Below are 15,188 nucleotides of genomic sequence, written 5' to 3' on the forward strand. Positions count from 1 at the left end.
ATTCAAATTGGCATCACTAAGAAAAGAGAATACTAAATTCTAGGAGAGGGTTTGGGGGGGGGGGGGGACACTCCATTGGTCACAAGAATAAATAAGTTCAATTTGAAGGACTTTATTGAGTATGATGCTATGGTAAAGAATGCTTTTGAATGGGGATTATTTTTTTTAATAAGAGAAAAAGGTCATCAAAAAAGAAATTTCATGTTCTCTGTAAATTTAGTGTGAATCTTCATTCTTCACCAAAGACATTTCCCTTTCAACAATAATAGATATGCATATACAAAAATTTGAATAGTGTGTGGTGTGCCTATTGAATATTGAAACTGAAAAATGCTTGACAATTAGTACAGTAGTAGTAGTAGTAGGCAAGGAATCAAATTTCTGGAAGCTTTGGCAGAAGTTATGCATGTCTTCCATAACGGACTAATTAACTATATATAGTATTTAAAAGAAACGACAATACAGGGGGAAATAGTGGGTTTAAATTTTGATATGAACAATCTGATACAGTGGAACAGTTCTCATTCAGCAGCTATCCTTACATAGAGGAGAACCCATTCCTAAATGTTACAAATTGACCCCTTGCTTTCATTCGTATCTACCACCGTATTTTCAACCACTTTTGACAAATCATCCTTTTTCCTTATTCATTTATTTTCACAGTATCAAGGTATTGGTCTCATAGAACAAATATAAAAATTAACAACACTTTATATGAACCCAAAAAGAGAGTACCTTAAGATTATGATAAAATGTGAAATAGAACTTACATGTAAGGCCATGTAAAAAATTAAAACATTCAAATAAAATCAGTGCCAGGTTGAATACTTCCAACTTAGAATCATATAAAACAAGAAAATTATACCAACCTGGAAGACCTTTCAAGGCATTGAAACAAAGGCAAGTGTCTTCAACCAACACAAGTCCATTAACCTTTACATAAATTAGAAAACCAAACCATCAGAAAGGTTAAAAAATTGAGGGGAAAAAAATCTACCCTAAAATCACACACATGATGGAATCAATGAAAATCAGATTGTGAGTGGATACCTGAACAGCAGCCAAACGAGCCTTCTCTTTGGAGATTTCTAAAATCGGAACCCTAAACCCCTCAAATTTCAGAATAAAACAGAAATTATTACATACCTAATCGACGACGTGAGCACAGAGAGGACAACGAGAAGCGTAGAGATCGACGATGGTATGGGCAGCGCAGCGACGATCAGTGCAGGAGGGCGAAGAGGAGCGCCGGTCAGTGGTGAGTGGTGAGTGGTGTGTGGCGGTGAGTGGTGAGTGGGAGTGAGTGGTGACTGGGGTGCAACGATAGTGAGAGGGTTTTTGATCTTCTCTGAAAGGGTTTTCTTCGTGCTTTCACTACAAGAAAAACACCCATTCAGGTACACTTGAAAAGTGTAGCCAAAAGTGAAAAAAAATGATGCCTTAGGCTACGGCTACGCTTTTTGGAGTGATTCCTATTCGGCCATTGCCTATTCTCAAAGGCTACGCTTTTCTGTACCAAGGGCTACGCTTTTGGCATTTGGAAATAGGCTACGCTTTTCAAGTGATGTTGTCTAGGACCAAAGGCTACACTTTTCAGCTCTCGTTCTTCCAGAATAGGCTACGCTTTTCAACCTACTGCATCACTTGTAAAGCGTAACCACATTGTATACCATATCTACTTTTTATAAGCGTAGCCTTAGGTCCCTCTTTTTTTTTTTGTATACTATAGCTGCTGTATATAAGTGTAGCCTTAGGTCTCGTTTTTTTTTTTCTGTATACTATAGCTACTATATATAAGTGTAGCCTTAGGTCTCGGTTTTTTTTTTTGTATACTATAGCTACTGTACATATAAGTATAGCCTTAGGTCTTTTTTTTTCTATATATATATAATTATCTAATAATTATTAATACAACATAATAGTTAATATGATTACATGTATAAATGAATTGAATATTACAAAATAAAAATAAATACATAATTATACTAAATAATTTCTTTATATAATAAAAATTTTCTCTAACCAAAATATATTTATAACATTGATCCAAAAGTACTAGAATGAAGTTAACTGTAAAAATTCATACAACTCAAACTAAAGTAAGTATAGCCATATCAAAACCATAATATCACTTAGCCAATAAAAGTATCTTCTAATAAAAATCATTAGTCAACCATACATGTAAAGATTCTAAATAGCACTCTATCTTAGCCAATAAACCACAATAATAGTCAGCTTAATCTTCATTGCTTAATCTTCATTGTTACCCTGCATAATTATATAGAAAAGTAGTTAAAAAAAAATTCATAATGACATTCGTAATTATAAAAATTAAATGGAACACGTAGTCATAGTAAACCAAGAAAGCATATACTAAAAAAAATAACATGGTCACGGCAGAAGAGGTGAATTCAAGGAATTATGTATTATCTTGTTTCATTCAAACCATGAAAATCTACTGGTGTTTCTTTCTTCCATTTCCTTTAACACAATCCTGATATATCCCTATAGCATTTTTCATGCACTAATTAATCAGACTTTCACACTTAAATTAGATATAGGGACAAATTCATATGTACCAAGTGCACAAAATAAAAAATACAACCACCAGAATTACACAAACAAATTTCAGCCATAGCAATACAACTTCAGTGTTAATAAAGCCAACAAACATTTACAGCCATAGCAATTAATGTAAATGCAAGTAAAAAACTATGGAACAAGGAATAGATAAGGACATACCACATCTAAGTTCGGAAAATGTGTTGATCCATGGCCGCTATTCGCATCAATAGGAGACTGTTGGGCGTCTTGTAATAAAGCTTCTAGTTCTTCTGGCCTCATTCCAGGTTCCGATCGCTGCAGTAATAACTTGATCATATTTCGTAACCCATGAATCTCTTCGTCTTGTTTTTACTGTTTGGCCTCTTGTTTTTGCTGTTGGGCCTCCATGTGTCCAAGTTTATCCTTCAGACTGGACACTTCCTCTTTGTGCTGATTCTTGATTTCATTAATTTCAGCATATTTTTTTAAATCATTCTTTGTCACAGATCTTCCATACAACCTTACCCGACCTGGTTGTTCTTTCCCGAATAAGGCCTCAAATGCTTCCTCTTCTGTTTCACCAGCAACTTGGCGGTGTTGGAAGTCTTCCTGCATAGAAGAAACATTTAAAATTGAGTTAGTTACCATATCCTAAATTTGAAATGTAATTATGAATGATTTAATGAACTCCTACAACAACAGTTTGTGTTTCCTCATCCACTTCTTTCCTCTTCCGACTTGTTCGTGTAGCAATGAACATCTCAAACCTTTTTGGTTCCTCCTTTGTTTCCTTTGTTGCTCGCTGCAAAACAAGATCATACTTCGATTTCTTCCTTCAATTTATGCAAATATAAATTCTAAATAAATATAAATCTACTATTTACCATAGCCACTCGTACCCTTCCGAAATTGATAGGCCCCATGCGATGTGGAAACTTCACATTTTTCTTGTGTTGCTTGTTTCTTTGACTTATTGACTGGAAGTGAATAAAAAGTTAGCATACAGTTACTAAAACGTGCAGCATAATGAGTTAGGAAAATCGACTAGCAAGGCTGCATTATTAAGCTAAAGCACTGAACAATACCCAAAAGCAAGCATAAAAGATCTATTTATAATACATTGGAGCACCTGTTCAGTTTTTTCACAACTGTAAAAATTCACACTTCACATGATCAAGTAAATTTTATAACCGAAAAAATCCATTCACATTTTTCATGATTTCCACTTCCTTCTTAGCTTTATACTTCCATTTTAGTATTCCAATTGCAAAAGGCAATGACATCTCATCTCGTGTAAAATATGCTTACCCAAACCCCTCATCATTCAATCAATTAATTCCAGTGACCTATAAGTCAATGCAGTAAAAGCAAAATTCAGATGTGGTTTTCATGAGAAAATCTATTACTCAAATTAAATAAAAAAATAACTTGGCAGAAAGTGTTATATCACATTGAAAAATAGAACTTGATAGATGACTATACAAAGATTTTCAACCACAACTATTTACAGAAGCAACCAAAATATATGGATAAGTCAATTTTTCCAAGTAGTCCACACCACAATTAGTGTTATATCAGTTGCATCCTATGCAGAACTGTATCAAATTTAGAACTGTTTCCAGATTGAAGGCTTAAAGAATCAGGGTTGAGTTTGACGATTCGAGTTTAGCTAAGCTCCATGAATTTAGATGAACTCTTGAGTTTGACACGAAACTCAAGACTCAAGAGTATATATATTCATAGATACAGTGAACAAAATTTATACATAATTTCTTAACATATTAAAGTAAGAAAGACTCAAATTTTATATATAACTTCAGTGGGAAGGGAAAGAAAGAAAGAAAGAGGAAAAAAATCAATCTCAAACTTGAAAAATGAAGTATGAAACAGAACAGAACCCCACTTCCAAATCAGAAGCATCAGATGCAGAAAAATTACAAAAGTAAATTCAAGGGGAAAAGCTATTCTGCAATAAGAGATTATGTGTAAGAACTAAAAAGCTAGCTACTCAGATCCTTCATCTGCCAAATTGCTCTTTTAATAGTCAAATAGTTTCACATGAAAAGTCGACATATATAGTATTTTACCTGGATTAGAGGATGACTCCAATAATAGATCAATTTTATGAAACCACTTTCTGGTACTTGTGGGGGTCGATTCTTCACCATATCTTTAATAGTATCATAGGGAACAAAGTGCTTTTGCTTAATCTTTCCTTTGAACCGCTTCCAAGCATCTCAAATCGCTTGCATTACCCACTTTTCTCCACTGTCTGGGAGGAGAAACTTGGTCTGCATGATTATAGGTAATTGTTATATGCTCTTGTGCTGAATAAAAAAATTGAAATCAATAATTACCAAGTGTCTTACGTTAACATAGTCCCACATGAACTTCTTAGCTTTAGGAGGAATAGCATGCCAACTAGTGTACAAAAGACTAACGAATCTTTTATTTCTACCAATAGTGCCAACAAAACTAGTTAAATTAGAAACACTTTGGTTGGTTGGTCCTACGGGCTGTCCAAGATCAAAAGTGACTTCTTCCTGCTGTTCCATAGTCCTTGCATAAATCTCCTTGCAAGTTGTTTTTCCACGGGTTTTCTTCTTCTTTGGCTATCCTAGTTTCATTCATTAGTCAACATCAGATTATGCTTAATTAACTCGAGCTCAACAAGCATATAAAGCAAACAAGTACACAAATATAAAAATTATAAATCTGACCTATGTAATTGATACCATGAAGTGGACAAGTTTTAGCTATTCTAGAAATCGATCAAAGCACACAACTTTTAAGTTCATTCCACATCATGGACTTCACTAAATTTTAAAATACGCATAAAAAGATGATTATTATTGTTATTACAGAGATGTATGATAATAGATTATTATTCTGTGTCATAATATAAGAAAGTATAAAATACTTTCAAGCATGATGGGCAGGTCACTTTCAAGCATGATATATATGATTATATTAATTACATAACTTACACGCAATGTATCTATTTGTAAAAAGGTATAACTTGCATTGTGGCCACTGGCCAATTATGAAATTACATACTCCACATGCATTGGCAGATAGAGATATTCATGTTGCTAATTAAAGCTTCCAGATTTAGAAATTCCACATAATAATAATTCACCTGAAAAGTAATTAAGATAAGTGCCTTTTGCTTCAAACATGTGTCATATCAAAATCTAAGTAAACTAATGGTAGTAGGGATCAATCATAAAGTGTTCACACAATGCAAGTAGTCGCAGCTTCAAACAACTAGATCTATCAGTCCAGTTTTTCTATAACAATTTAAAAAAAATAAATATTTATCATCAATAGAAACAGAGCAAAACAGTACCTTCTTCATCATCAATGTCCTCCATCACATGTTGATAATAGTCTTTATCAAGTGCCATGCTTTCTTCCCCGTCCTCACTTAGTTTAGTGCTTGGTCCTTCAATTTCCACATCTATCACATTTTCCTTTAAGAATTCGTCAATTTTCGTAGCCTTTACTCCTGGCATCCTCTTACCCTTTGTTGATATTCTTTGCTCCAACATTGCACTTTCATTTTGTAGGATAGTTTCAGGAGAAGGCAAAGTTGTGTCATCTTGCCCTGTTTGAGTCTCTTCATCTGTGAGTTGAATATTCTGTTGCTGCCCTTTGTTGATTGTGAGTTGAGTATAACTTGGACAACTCCGCTCTTGGCTTAGACTTGTTGACACGTCCTTGTTCATTTTACGAATTGCTTCGAGCTTCCTTGTAAGTTCATCTGCCTCCATGTTTGTAGGCTTAGACTTCTTCAAGCCTTGTGTTGATTTTCCACCCTGCACTCCATTCTTGACTTTCTCAGCAGTAGGCATAGTCAATAGCTCCTTTCTCTTTTTATTTTCTGGCTGTTGCGGTAGAATGTTTGGCTGTACTTCCAAGGTGGTAGGTGTGAAGTTAGTTCTTTTGCTTATAGAGTCGAATGTGCTTTGCAGATGACTAAAATCCAGCTTCTTTGACATGGATTTCTTCTGTCCTTTGGTTGCACGCATCTCCAATTGACTTTCAGGTTCATCCACCCTTCGCTCAGCTTTCTCCTTGTCATTAGCAGCTGCAGCTTCCATTTCATATTTCTTGCGTTCAGTTACAATCCTTTGTCTCTTAGCCTCGAATTGTCTAAGAAAATTCTTACTTGATATAGCTTTAAGATCAATAAATTCCTTATTCCTACACAAATAAATTAGTTAAGTAGAGTCAATATACCCATCAAAATCAATATAAGAAAAATGTAAAAGACTAACAAATTAACAAAAAAATAAGTATTACTTACAAATAAAAATGTGAAGAAGAAAACTTAAGTATACATATGTACATATTAAGCAATAAATTGCTTAGGATGACCAATTAGAATCAGAATCTCCAATGAAGTCTGCCTCATATTCTTGGGCAAAAGTCACTTGGGGAACCGTTTCAATAACTGTGGGTCGTAAATCAGTCCTCTCCAGAATAAGTTCACCATCATCAGCTGGTATGGCAGGGCTCGTTATACGCTCGTGTTGTTCACTATAGTGTGTTTGACGGGCCTCAGACTCAGATTCGTCGCTTGTTTTAAATAAGTCTCTTGGGACAGTTTCCATAACATAATGTTTGTTATGTTCATATGGATCTTGCACATAAAAACACTGATGTGCTTGAGATGCTAGTATAAAAGGTTCATCCTGGAAGCATTTCTTATGGAAGTGAACAAATGTAAGACCATACTTATCTCTCCCAGCATCGTACCACTCACACCGAAATAAGACAACCTTAAAACGCTCAAAATAGTCTAACTCTACTATCTCAAACAACCTGCCATAATAAGCTACATTGTCTTGGATTGGACTTTGATCTTTAGCACTTGCAAAGCTTGAAGTTAAAGCAGTTAATGTGACACCACTGTTTTGTGTTTTTCTCCTTGCCTCACGTTCCACCGTGTGAAACCTGTATCCATTAATTACATATCCAGAAAATCTTCTTGCAACAGAGCTTGGACCTCGAGATAATTCTTTTAGCCAGAAAGGCACATTTGGATCCCTCGCACGAGTTTCAAACCACTGTGCGAACGTTTTGTTGTGGACTTTTGCTTTTCTCCATTTCGTTCCCCGCTGATTGTTAACCTCTTCCTCATGCTCTCTATAATTAATAATAGTTAGGTTTGATCTAAAAAATATGGGTGAACTTGATCGGAATAAAAAAAAGTTTAATTAAGTTACTTAACATAATCTGCCACTTCTTCACAATTGTGTAATACATACACATGGGCTTGAGCAATTGATCTGTCATCTAGATTAATTGGTTCTCCATTTTCCACGCCTAACGAACGACCTTTGTTAGAAAACAACTTTGATGGCACAACTTCGTCTTCGTTAGGATCATCATCATTTCGAGGCCGCTTATTAACTCTTGTTTGCACACCTCCGTGCAAGTATCTTGAGCAGAAAGTTAAGCACTCCTCAGCCAGATATGCCTCTGCAATAGAACCTTCGGGCCGACTTCTATTGCGAACATATGACTTTAATGTACACATGTACCTTTCCGGAGGATACATCCAACAAAACTGCACCGGACCTCCCAATCTTACCTCATTTGCTAAATGAATGGGAAGATGAACCATTATGTCAAAAAAACTAGGGGGAAAGATCCTCTCAAGCTGGCATAATGGTTCCACAATCTCTAACTCCAGTAAATCTATCTCTTCCAGTGTGATGAACTTTTTTCACAAGCGACGAAAAAAGGAACTTAGTCGAATCAACGGAATGGCCACATGATCAGGAAGGATGCTTTTAATCGGTATTGGTAGTAAATAGTGAAGCATAAAGTGAGCATCTTGGGTCTTATACCCAGAAACGTTTCTTTCTCCTAGATGTACACAGCGTGATATATTCGAAGCACTGCCATCAGGTAGCTTTGTTGTCTTCAAAACACCACAAAAAACTGACTTCTCTGCAGCAGTCATAGAAAAACATGCCTTTGCCAACTTTGTTCTCTTGCCATTATTCACCTCCTTTGGTTGAAAATTTTTTCAGATACCCATTTCTTTTAAGTCATATCGAGCATTCAAATGGTCCTTTGTCTTACCTGGGATATCCAAGAGAGTTCCAATTACACTGTATGTCAAGTATATTCTTCTCTATGTGCATGACATCTAAGTTGTGACGCAGTGGGTTCTTGTGCCAGTAAGGCAATTCAAAGAAAATTGATCTTTTTTTCCAATTCCATGGGAAACTATTTGATGTACTTTGCTTATTTCCAAAGACATTCTCAGCATTTTGTAGCATCTAAAAAATTTTGGGTCCTTCTATAACAGGTGGAGGGGGTCTTAATTCCTGCTTCCCATTAAAAGACCTTGTATTGGTTCTCCATGGATGATCCATGGGTAAAAAGACACGATGGTCCATATAAACTGTCTTCCGACTGTGTTTTAGTTGTAAGCTACTAGTATTTTTGTTGCAACAAGGGCAAGCCAACTTTCCCTTTGTACTTCACCCAGACAACAAAGCATAAGCAGGAAAATCGTTGATTGTCCACAAAAGAGCTGCCCGCATGTGAAAGGTCTCATTCTTTGACGCATCATAGGTTTCGACCCCTTTTTCCCACAACAACTTCAAGTCTTCTATCAATGGTTGTAGATACACATCAATGTCTTTACCAGGTGATTGTGGCCCAGGAATAAGCAAAGAAAGCATACAATATTCAGGTTTTATGCACATCCACGGAGGCAAGTTGTATACCATCAGCATCACGGGCCACGTGCTCCATGAAATGTTCATGCTACGAAATGGGTTGAACCCATCACTTGACAAGCCTAGTCTAATATTGCGAGATTCTTTTGCAAATTCTTCATCCATTTCATCAAGGTTCTTCCATGCCAAGCCATCAGCAGGATGCTTTAACGTCCCATCTTTTACGCGCTCCTCATCATGCCACCTCAGACTAGCTGCCGTCTTTGAGCACATAAATAATCTCTGAAGTCTTGGAATTATAGGAAAGTATCTCAAAGTCTTTGCAGGAATAAGACGACCTTTCTTGTCAGGTTGGTTCTCGCTATTATCACTGGAATTTTCAGTATATCGAGAAGTTCCACACACACGACAGTGTTTTTCATCCTTTAGTTCTTTTCTATACATGAGGCAATCATTAGGACAAGCATCAATTTTTTTATAATCCAGACCTAAATCTCTTATCATAGACTTTGTCTTATGGAAAGATGAAGGTATGTTAATGTCAGGCATTGCCTCTTTCAATAGCTCAAGAAGTGAAGTGAAGGAGGCATTGCTCCAACCGTGCAAACACTTTAACAAGTACAGATGGATGGTAAAAGATAATGTAGAAAATTTCTTACAACCCGGGTATAACTCTTGACTTGCCCCATCTATTAAATTGTAAAACTTTTTAGCCTCTTCATTTTGACCTACAGTAACACCCTCAGCATGAGATACATCTCCAAATGCATCATTAAGCAGTCCTTCGATGTCATCGCATGCACCTTCTTCATCATCCGTGTCATCGTCAACCGCCATCAGGATTGCCCATTTGCCATGATTAATCCATGTTCTATATCCCTTAACAAATCCGTCGGCTACTAAATGGTCGAATACCACATCTCTTCTATACCAATTAATGTTACAACACCTCTTACAAGGACATTGAATTTGTCATCCGTCCGGTTCTCCCTCAGAGTATGCAAAGTCTAAAAAATTAATAACACCATTGATATACTCTTCGCTATACCTCGGTAGATCCATCCAATCCTTTGGCATATCACAAAACCTAATCGATAATTATTAAATTTTTTAGGCAGAAAATTTATAAGGGGTCGCAAAGTGAAGATTAGAAGAATAGAGGAGGCAGGGTGTTATTTGCTACAAAGGGAATGGGCAATGAAAAGGACATTCAAAGACTTGTAACTAGGTTGGAAAATAGTTCCTAGTCTTAGAAGTAATTCTCTAGAAACCCATTGAGGTAAAACAAATAAAGAGAAACATAGAATTTATAGTACAAATATAATAAGTTAAATTGCAACTTCAAAACTAACAAATCAAAAGAATTAAAGTATGCATTGTACCTTGCCATGACACGATCAACGTTTTGACAAAATCTTCTTGGAAGACCTTAACCAAAAACTTTCGCCTTCAACCTTAACCACGAATAACTGTAAAAATTACAGACAAAAAAATTGTAATTGCCATATCCAACCATTTAACCACGAATTTAGCAATCATCGTTTAGCAAGAATTAAATTGATATAATCAAACAGATTTGGGACCCAGCAGCAGCAGCAACAATTAAATCATTCAACAGATAACGGCAATCTAATTAAGTAAAAATACAAAATATTATTGTGTAAAACTGTGATATTTACCACTCCAATTTTTTAATTAATTAATATTCTTCTGCTCTGTGATCCACTCCAGCATGTTATATCAATATTATATATATACATAGCTCATGATATTCATAAATAGTGTACCGTTGTTTGGCTATTCCATAATGGGAATGGCTCTTTCGGAAAACAGAGCACCCAAGCAATGCAACTATATATCCAGTTGTCAAAGAATGTTCTTTAATAATGAAAAGAGTTGTAATAATAGTAATTTTTAGGGAAACAGTTCTAATTAACTTTATGCAAGGTGATTTTTTTCACACAAATTTGAAGGAATCAAGAAATTTTAAGCGGAGAGAATTTTAATGTTTCCTTTTTTCAGTCAAATAATTCAGATTCAATTCATTTTCAATTTCATTGGGTTTTGACTTTTTTTATTACTATAATTAAAGAGACCAAAGAAATAAATGCCACCTCTCTTTAATCTAATCTTGTTTAATTACATGCAGTTTCTTGAATCTCAATCAACAAAGATTAAAGTTAAAGTAGACAAACAATAATCATTTGTTATCACAATAATAATGTGGCATGCATCTTAATTAGATAGTACATGGCACAAAACTATACTCATCACTATACAGAGCCAATCTTTAGGAGATTATTTTTCAAAAGAAAAAAATTCATCTCAATTTGCTAAAAAAGGTGAAAAACCATCAACTACAAAATCAGACAAGTATAAAGAGTGAAAATTGAAGGATCTTGCTTTGATGACATGGACTCTTGCATCAATGACTCCAACTTTCAAAAACAAGGTAATCAATTGTGTTATATTTCATGAAATGTGTGATAAATTACATGGGCAATGGCATAGTGTTGTAGCAACATGTCCTAATTAAGTGACACAGGTGCACCATCAACCTCAGCAAAGACAGAACAACAACCACCCTCATACTCCTAATATTATAAACCGTACCCTCAAAACAGTTAAATAGAGCAGGTAGAACAACCCTCAATACTAAACAACTAAGCAACCCCATTTATTAGGATGACCAACCAAAAGACATAGATCCAAGCTAACACTTGTGCATTTTAAGTAATTCAGAAAAAAGCCCCACACACACACACATATCCTTCAGGAGACCAGAAAATCAGGACCCAGATTTTATAACCATAATAAAAAAACTATTATTATTATTATATTAATATAAAATAAATAAATAAATTAATCAAATTGAAATACCTAGTACGGGGTACAGATTAAAATTGGAAAAAGCACCAGAAATATCTTCACTTGAGGTGATTTAAGTGGAAAAAATTTAAAAAAAAAAAGGTTTACCAGAATGAGCAAGTTGGCAATAATACATATTGATGTCTAAGAGAACTAAAAATTTATATCAATTTCAAAAAAGAGAGACTACAATGACATTTAAGATCAGTGCAGGACTAACTTGAGTGTTATGTATATATCTTTGGATGACATGAGTATTTTTCTCCATTATAGAATCTTTTTTGGGGAGAGGAATTTAAAAAGCTTTTACAATACCTCAGCCTCCTTGATAGGATCAGCTTGGTTGCGGTACTGATCTAATAGTGTCTGCACGGCTTTCCCTTCTGGAGAGTTCCTCACATTCCTAGCGCGGACGCGAGCTTGAACTCGAACAAGAGCCTGCATGCACCTTAGAGTAACAGCAACTTGCTTCCTCGCTAGCCTTCCGCGAAATATAGCCTGCAGCCTCACCACTGCCCTCAACGCCCTCAAAGCTCGTCTTGCCTACAACATTCATCACATAATTAAGGTCAAAAACTCAAAATAAACAAGTAAGAGAAATACAAATACAATCACATGGAACACAAGTTTAACATACTGATAAAACTCTCTGCACACAAGGATCAATCTTGCAACTATGAACTACCTCTCTCTGGTCAAATCGAAACCCACCAACATTGTGCTCAAGCATTCCTTAGGAAATTACAAAAAATTGTGGCTTGATGTCTTACAATGGACTAAGCTTCAATAGGTCAAAGTCTTACCATGGTTGAACTCATTCAAAATTAGGATCTAGTTAGTAATTCTTCTGCAAAAGATCATGCTGTGATCTTAGGAATCCTGATCCTTACCTGACCCAGAATTTTAGTAATTTAACATCAACTAACTATTGCATGTTAAAGATACTAGAGTTAGAAGTTGAGAGTTTTTATTAAAGGAAAAAAAATTTAAATGATATTTTTGGCAAGGATTCAGTATCAATGAATAAGTTAATGAAAAAACCAACCATGAACAAAAGGAGAAATGATACATATTGATATTCCTAGATATTGTAGTATAAAAAAACCTAAAAACAATCGAATTTCAATAAACTAAGTAGGATTTTGTCTCAGATAAGCAGAGATCTAATAACTAATTAACTATGTTGCATTTCGTACCATAGTTTCTTTGATCTTTCTTTCAACTGTTTAATGTAGTTTGAATGCTTTTAAACTTGATAACACCATTCAGCAGGTGTATATATAAGGAAGTAGGTCACGAAGATGAAAAAATTGTAATTTGTAATTTTCCACTAATGATAATAAGTATGACTTAGTGCTAATGCTAATAGCATCACTATCATAGAGGTTTAGTCAACATTAAAATAGAGCATATGGGAATAGAAAGATCTGGCAACAGTTCAAGAAAAATTGATAGACCAACTACAATAATTTAATTTCTAACTTATATCATATTAGTCAAAAAATTCTCTATCACACTAATTTATTCATTGATTCTAAGAAAGGAAAACTATATTCATGAAACACAACAGAATAGTTATAAATTGCTACCTACGATATCCTCAATTAGTTCTTCAACAGAATTCAAAGAAGAGCACCATTAAGGACAGCTTTTCCAGCCATATCCTTCATCTATTTCACCTTCTTGTGCACCACACTATCTTTGTCCATCAACTATTTCAGCCCTTTTTCTCTATGCATATACAAGTAGAACCATATGCTTTGCTCTCTTGTGACCTCTAATTAAAGAACCATATACTACTTTTAATTTCTATGCAGAAGAACTATTCAATACTTTTTTCTATACAGAAGAAACCTTGATTCATAGAATTATTCGTGACAGAAATATATTAAGGAATCTCAATTTTCTTGTCTCACCGCAGGCAATTAAGGAAGCAATAAAGAATCATAACCAATTAGTTCCATGTGATGGCAGTGACTGCATTTCATTTTTCTATTACCCAAACAAATATAGTTTAGAAAAACAAGCAACCTCTACTCAATTCAGATTTCAGTAAACAACAACTGAATCACTTGAACTAAACCAAACTTCAGATTTCACTGATAACAGGCAATTAGTGTACCAAACCCCTAAATTAAAAACCCTAAACCTCCAATTTTAGAACCAAATGAAAATCTATACACACCTTCTCGACGATGGTGAGCAGAGAGAACGATGATGCTAGGCGCGCGGCGATGGTCGGCACAGAGACAACAAGGGTGAGATGCAACAGTGAGAACAAAGACAACTTGGTTGAGCGGCGACAGTGAGCGCAGATACGACGATGGTGACCAGTGATGGTGAGAGCAGAGACTACGAAGGTAGATGAACGGTCTGGGCAGCGCGCTATGATCAGTGCAAGAGGGCGACTTAGCTTCGAGCGACAGTCAGTGGTTAGTGGTGAGTGGTGTGTGGCGGTGAGTGGTGAGTGGGGGTCAGTGGTTAGCTTCGATTCGTGATGCAGGAGGGTATTCTGAGGGTGATGACGAGCGAGCTGAGGGTGATCGATGACGAGCTGAGGGTGATGACGATGAGGGTTTTCTTCTAAAAGGGTGAAATGGTTTTCTTTGTGAGCTGAGTGTGAGCTGAGGGTTTTTCTTTGTGAAAGGTGAAATGGTTTTCTTCTCTTGGAGGGAAAATTTTCACTAAGTGTGAGCTGGATAAAAAGTTAAGAGGGAAAAAATTTACAAGTGTTAAGAGGGAAAAAATTTACAAGTGTTAAGTTTTTAGTTCTAGATACATTAGGCATCACTTTTAAAACGCACCCAAAACTTAATAAATAGGCTACCCTCTAAAAGCGTTCCCTTTGATACAAAAAGTGAATCTATAGGTATCAATCTACGGCTATGCTTTATAAGTGATTTCTATAATATCTAAGGCTACACTTTTTAAATGATGCCATAATTGTGTATTCTTTTCTCTCATCAAAAGGCAACACGGAGAAAAGCGTAGCCTATTCATAGAATAGGCTACGCTTTTCAAATGTAGTTTAAAAAAAGTGCGGCTGAATGGGTATTTTTCTTGTAGTGTTTGGAG

The 15,188-nt window shown here is 35.5% G+C and overlaps 1 protein-coding gene and 1 pseudogene across 2 annotated transcripts; both read right to left on the bottom strand.

Moving 5' to 3' along the window:
• Nucleotides 1-2,015: 2,015 nt before the first annotated feature.
• LOC107629908 (uncharacterized) lies at nt 2,016-3,467 on the bottom strand (annotated as a pseudogene). The gene is made up of 4 exons (XR_001618067.3): nt 3,429-3,467; nt 3,239-3,346; nt 2,743-3,153; nt 2,016-2,268 (listed from the first exon to the last, which is right to left on the bottom strand). The product of XR_001618067.3 is annotated as an uncharacterized LOC107629908 (transcript).
• A 2,006-nt stretch (nt 3,468-5,473) lies between these two features.
• On the bottom strand, nt 5,474-14,810 carry LOC110269403 (uncharacterized). Its single transcript, XM_021117206.2, has 5 exons — nt 14,299-14,810; nt 12,429-12,656; nt 10,628-10,714; nt 5,894-6,750; nt 5,474-5,683 (listed from the first exon to the last, which is right to left on the bottom strand). The coding sequence occupies exons 3-5, from the start codon at nt 10,633-10,635 to the stop codon at nt 5,637-5,639; spliced, it is 912 nt and encodes a 303-aa protein (XP_020972865.2). The 5' UTR covers nt 10,636-10,714; nt 12,429-12,656; nt 14,299-14,810; the 3' UTR covers nt 5,474-5,636.
• Nucleotides 14,811-15,188: the final 378 nt, after the last annotated feature.

This window comes from Arachis ipaensis, chromosome B3, assembly GCF_059453495.1.
Source record: "Arachis ipaensis isolate K30076 ecotype BB chromosome B3, ASM5945349v1, whole genome shotgun sequence".
Classification (NCBI taxonomy): Eukaryota; Viridiplantae; Streptophyta; class Magnoliopsida; order Fabales; family Fabaceae; genus Arachis; species Arachis ipaensis.

Coding starts and splice junctions, on each gene's coding strand:
- LOC110269403 (XM_021117206.2), bottom strand. Junction 5,684..5,893: donor GGACATTGATGATGAAGAAG/GTACTGTTTTGC, acceptor ATTACTTTTCAG/GTGAATTATTATTATGTGGA.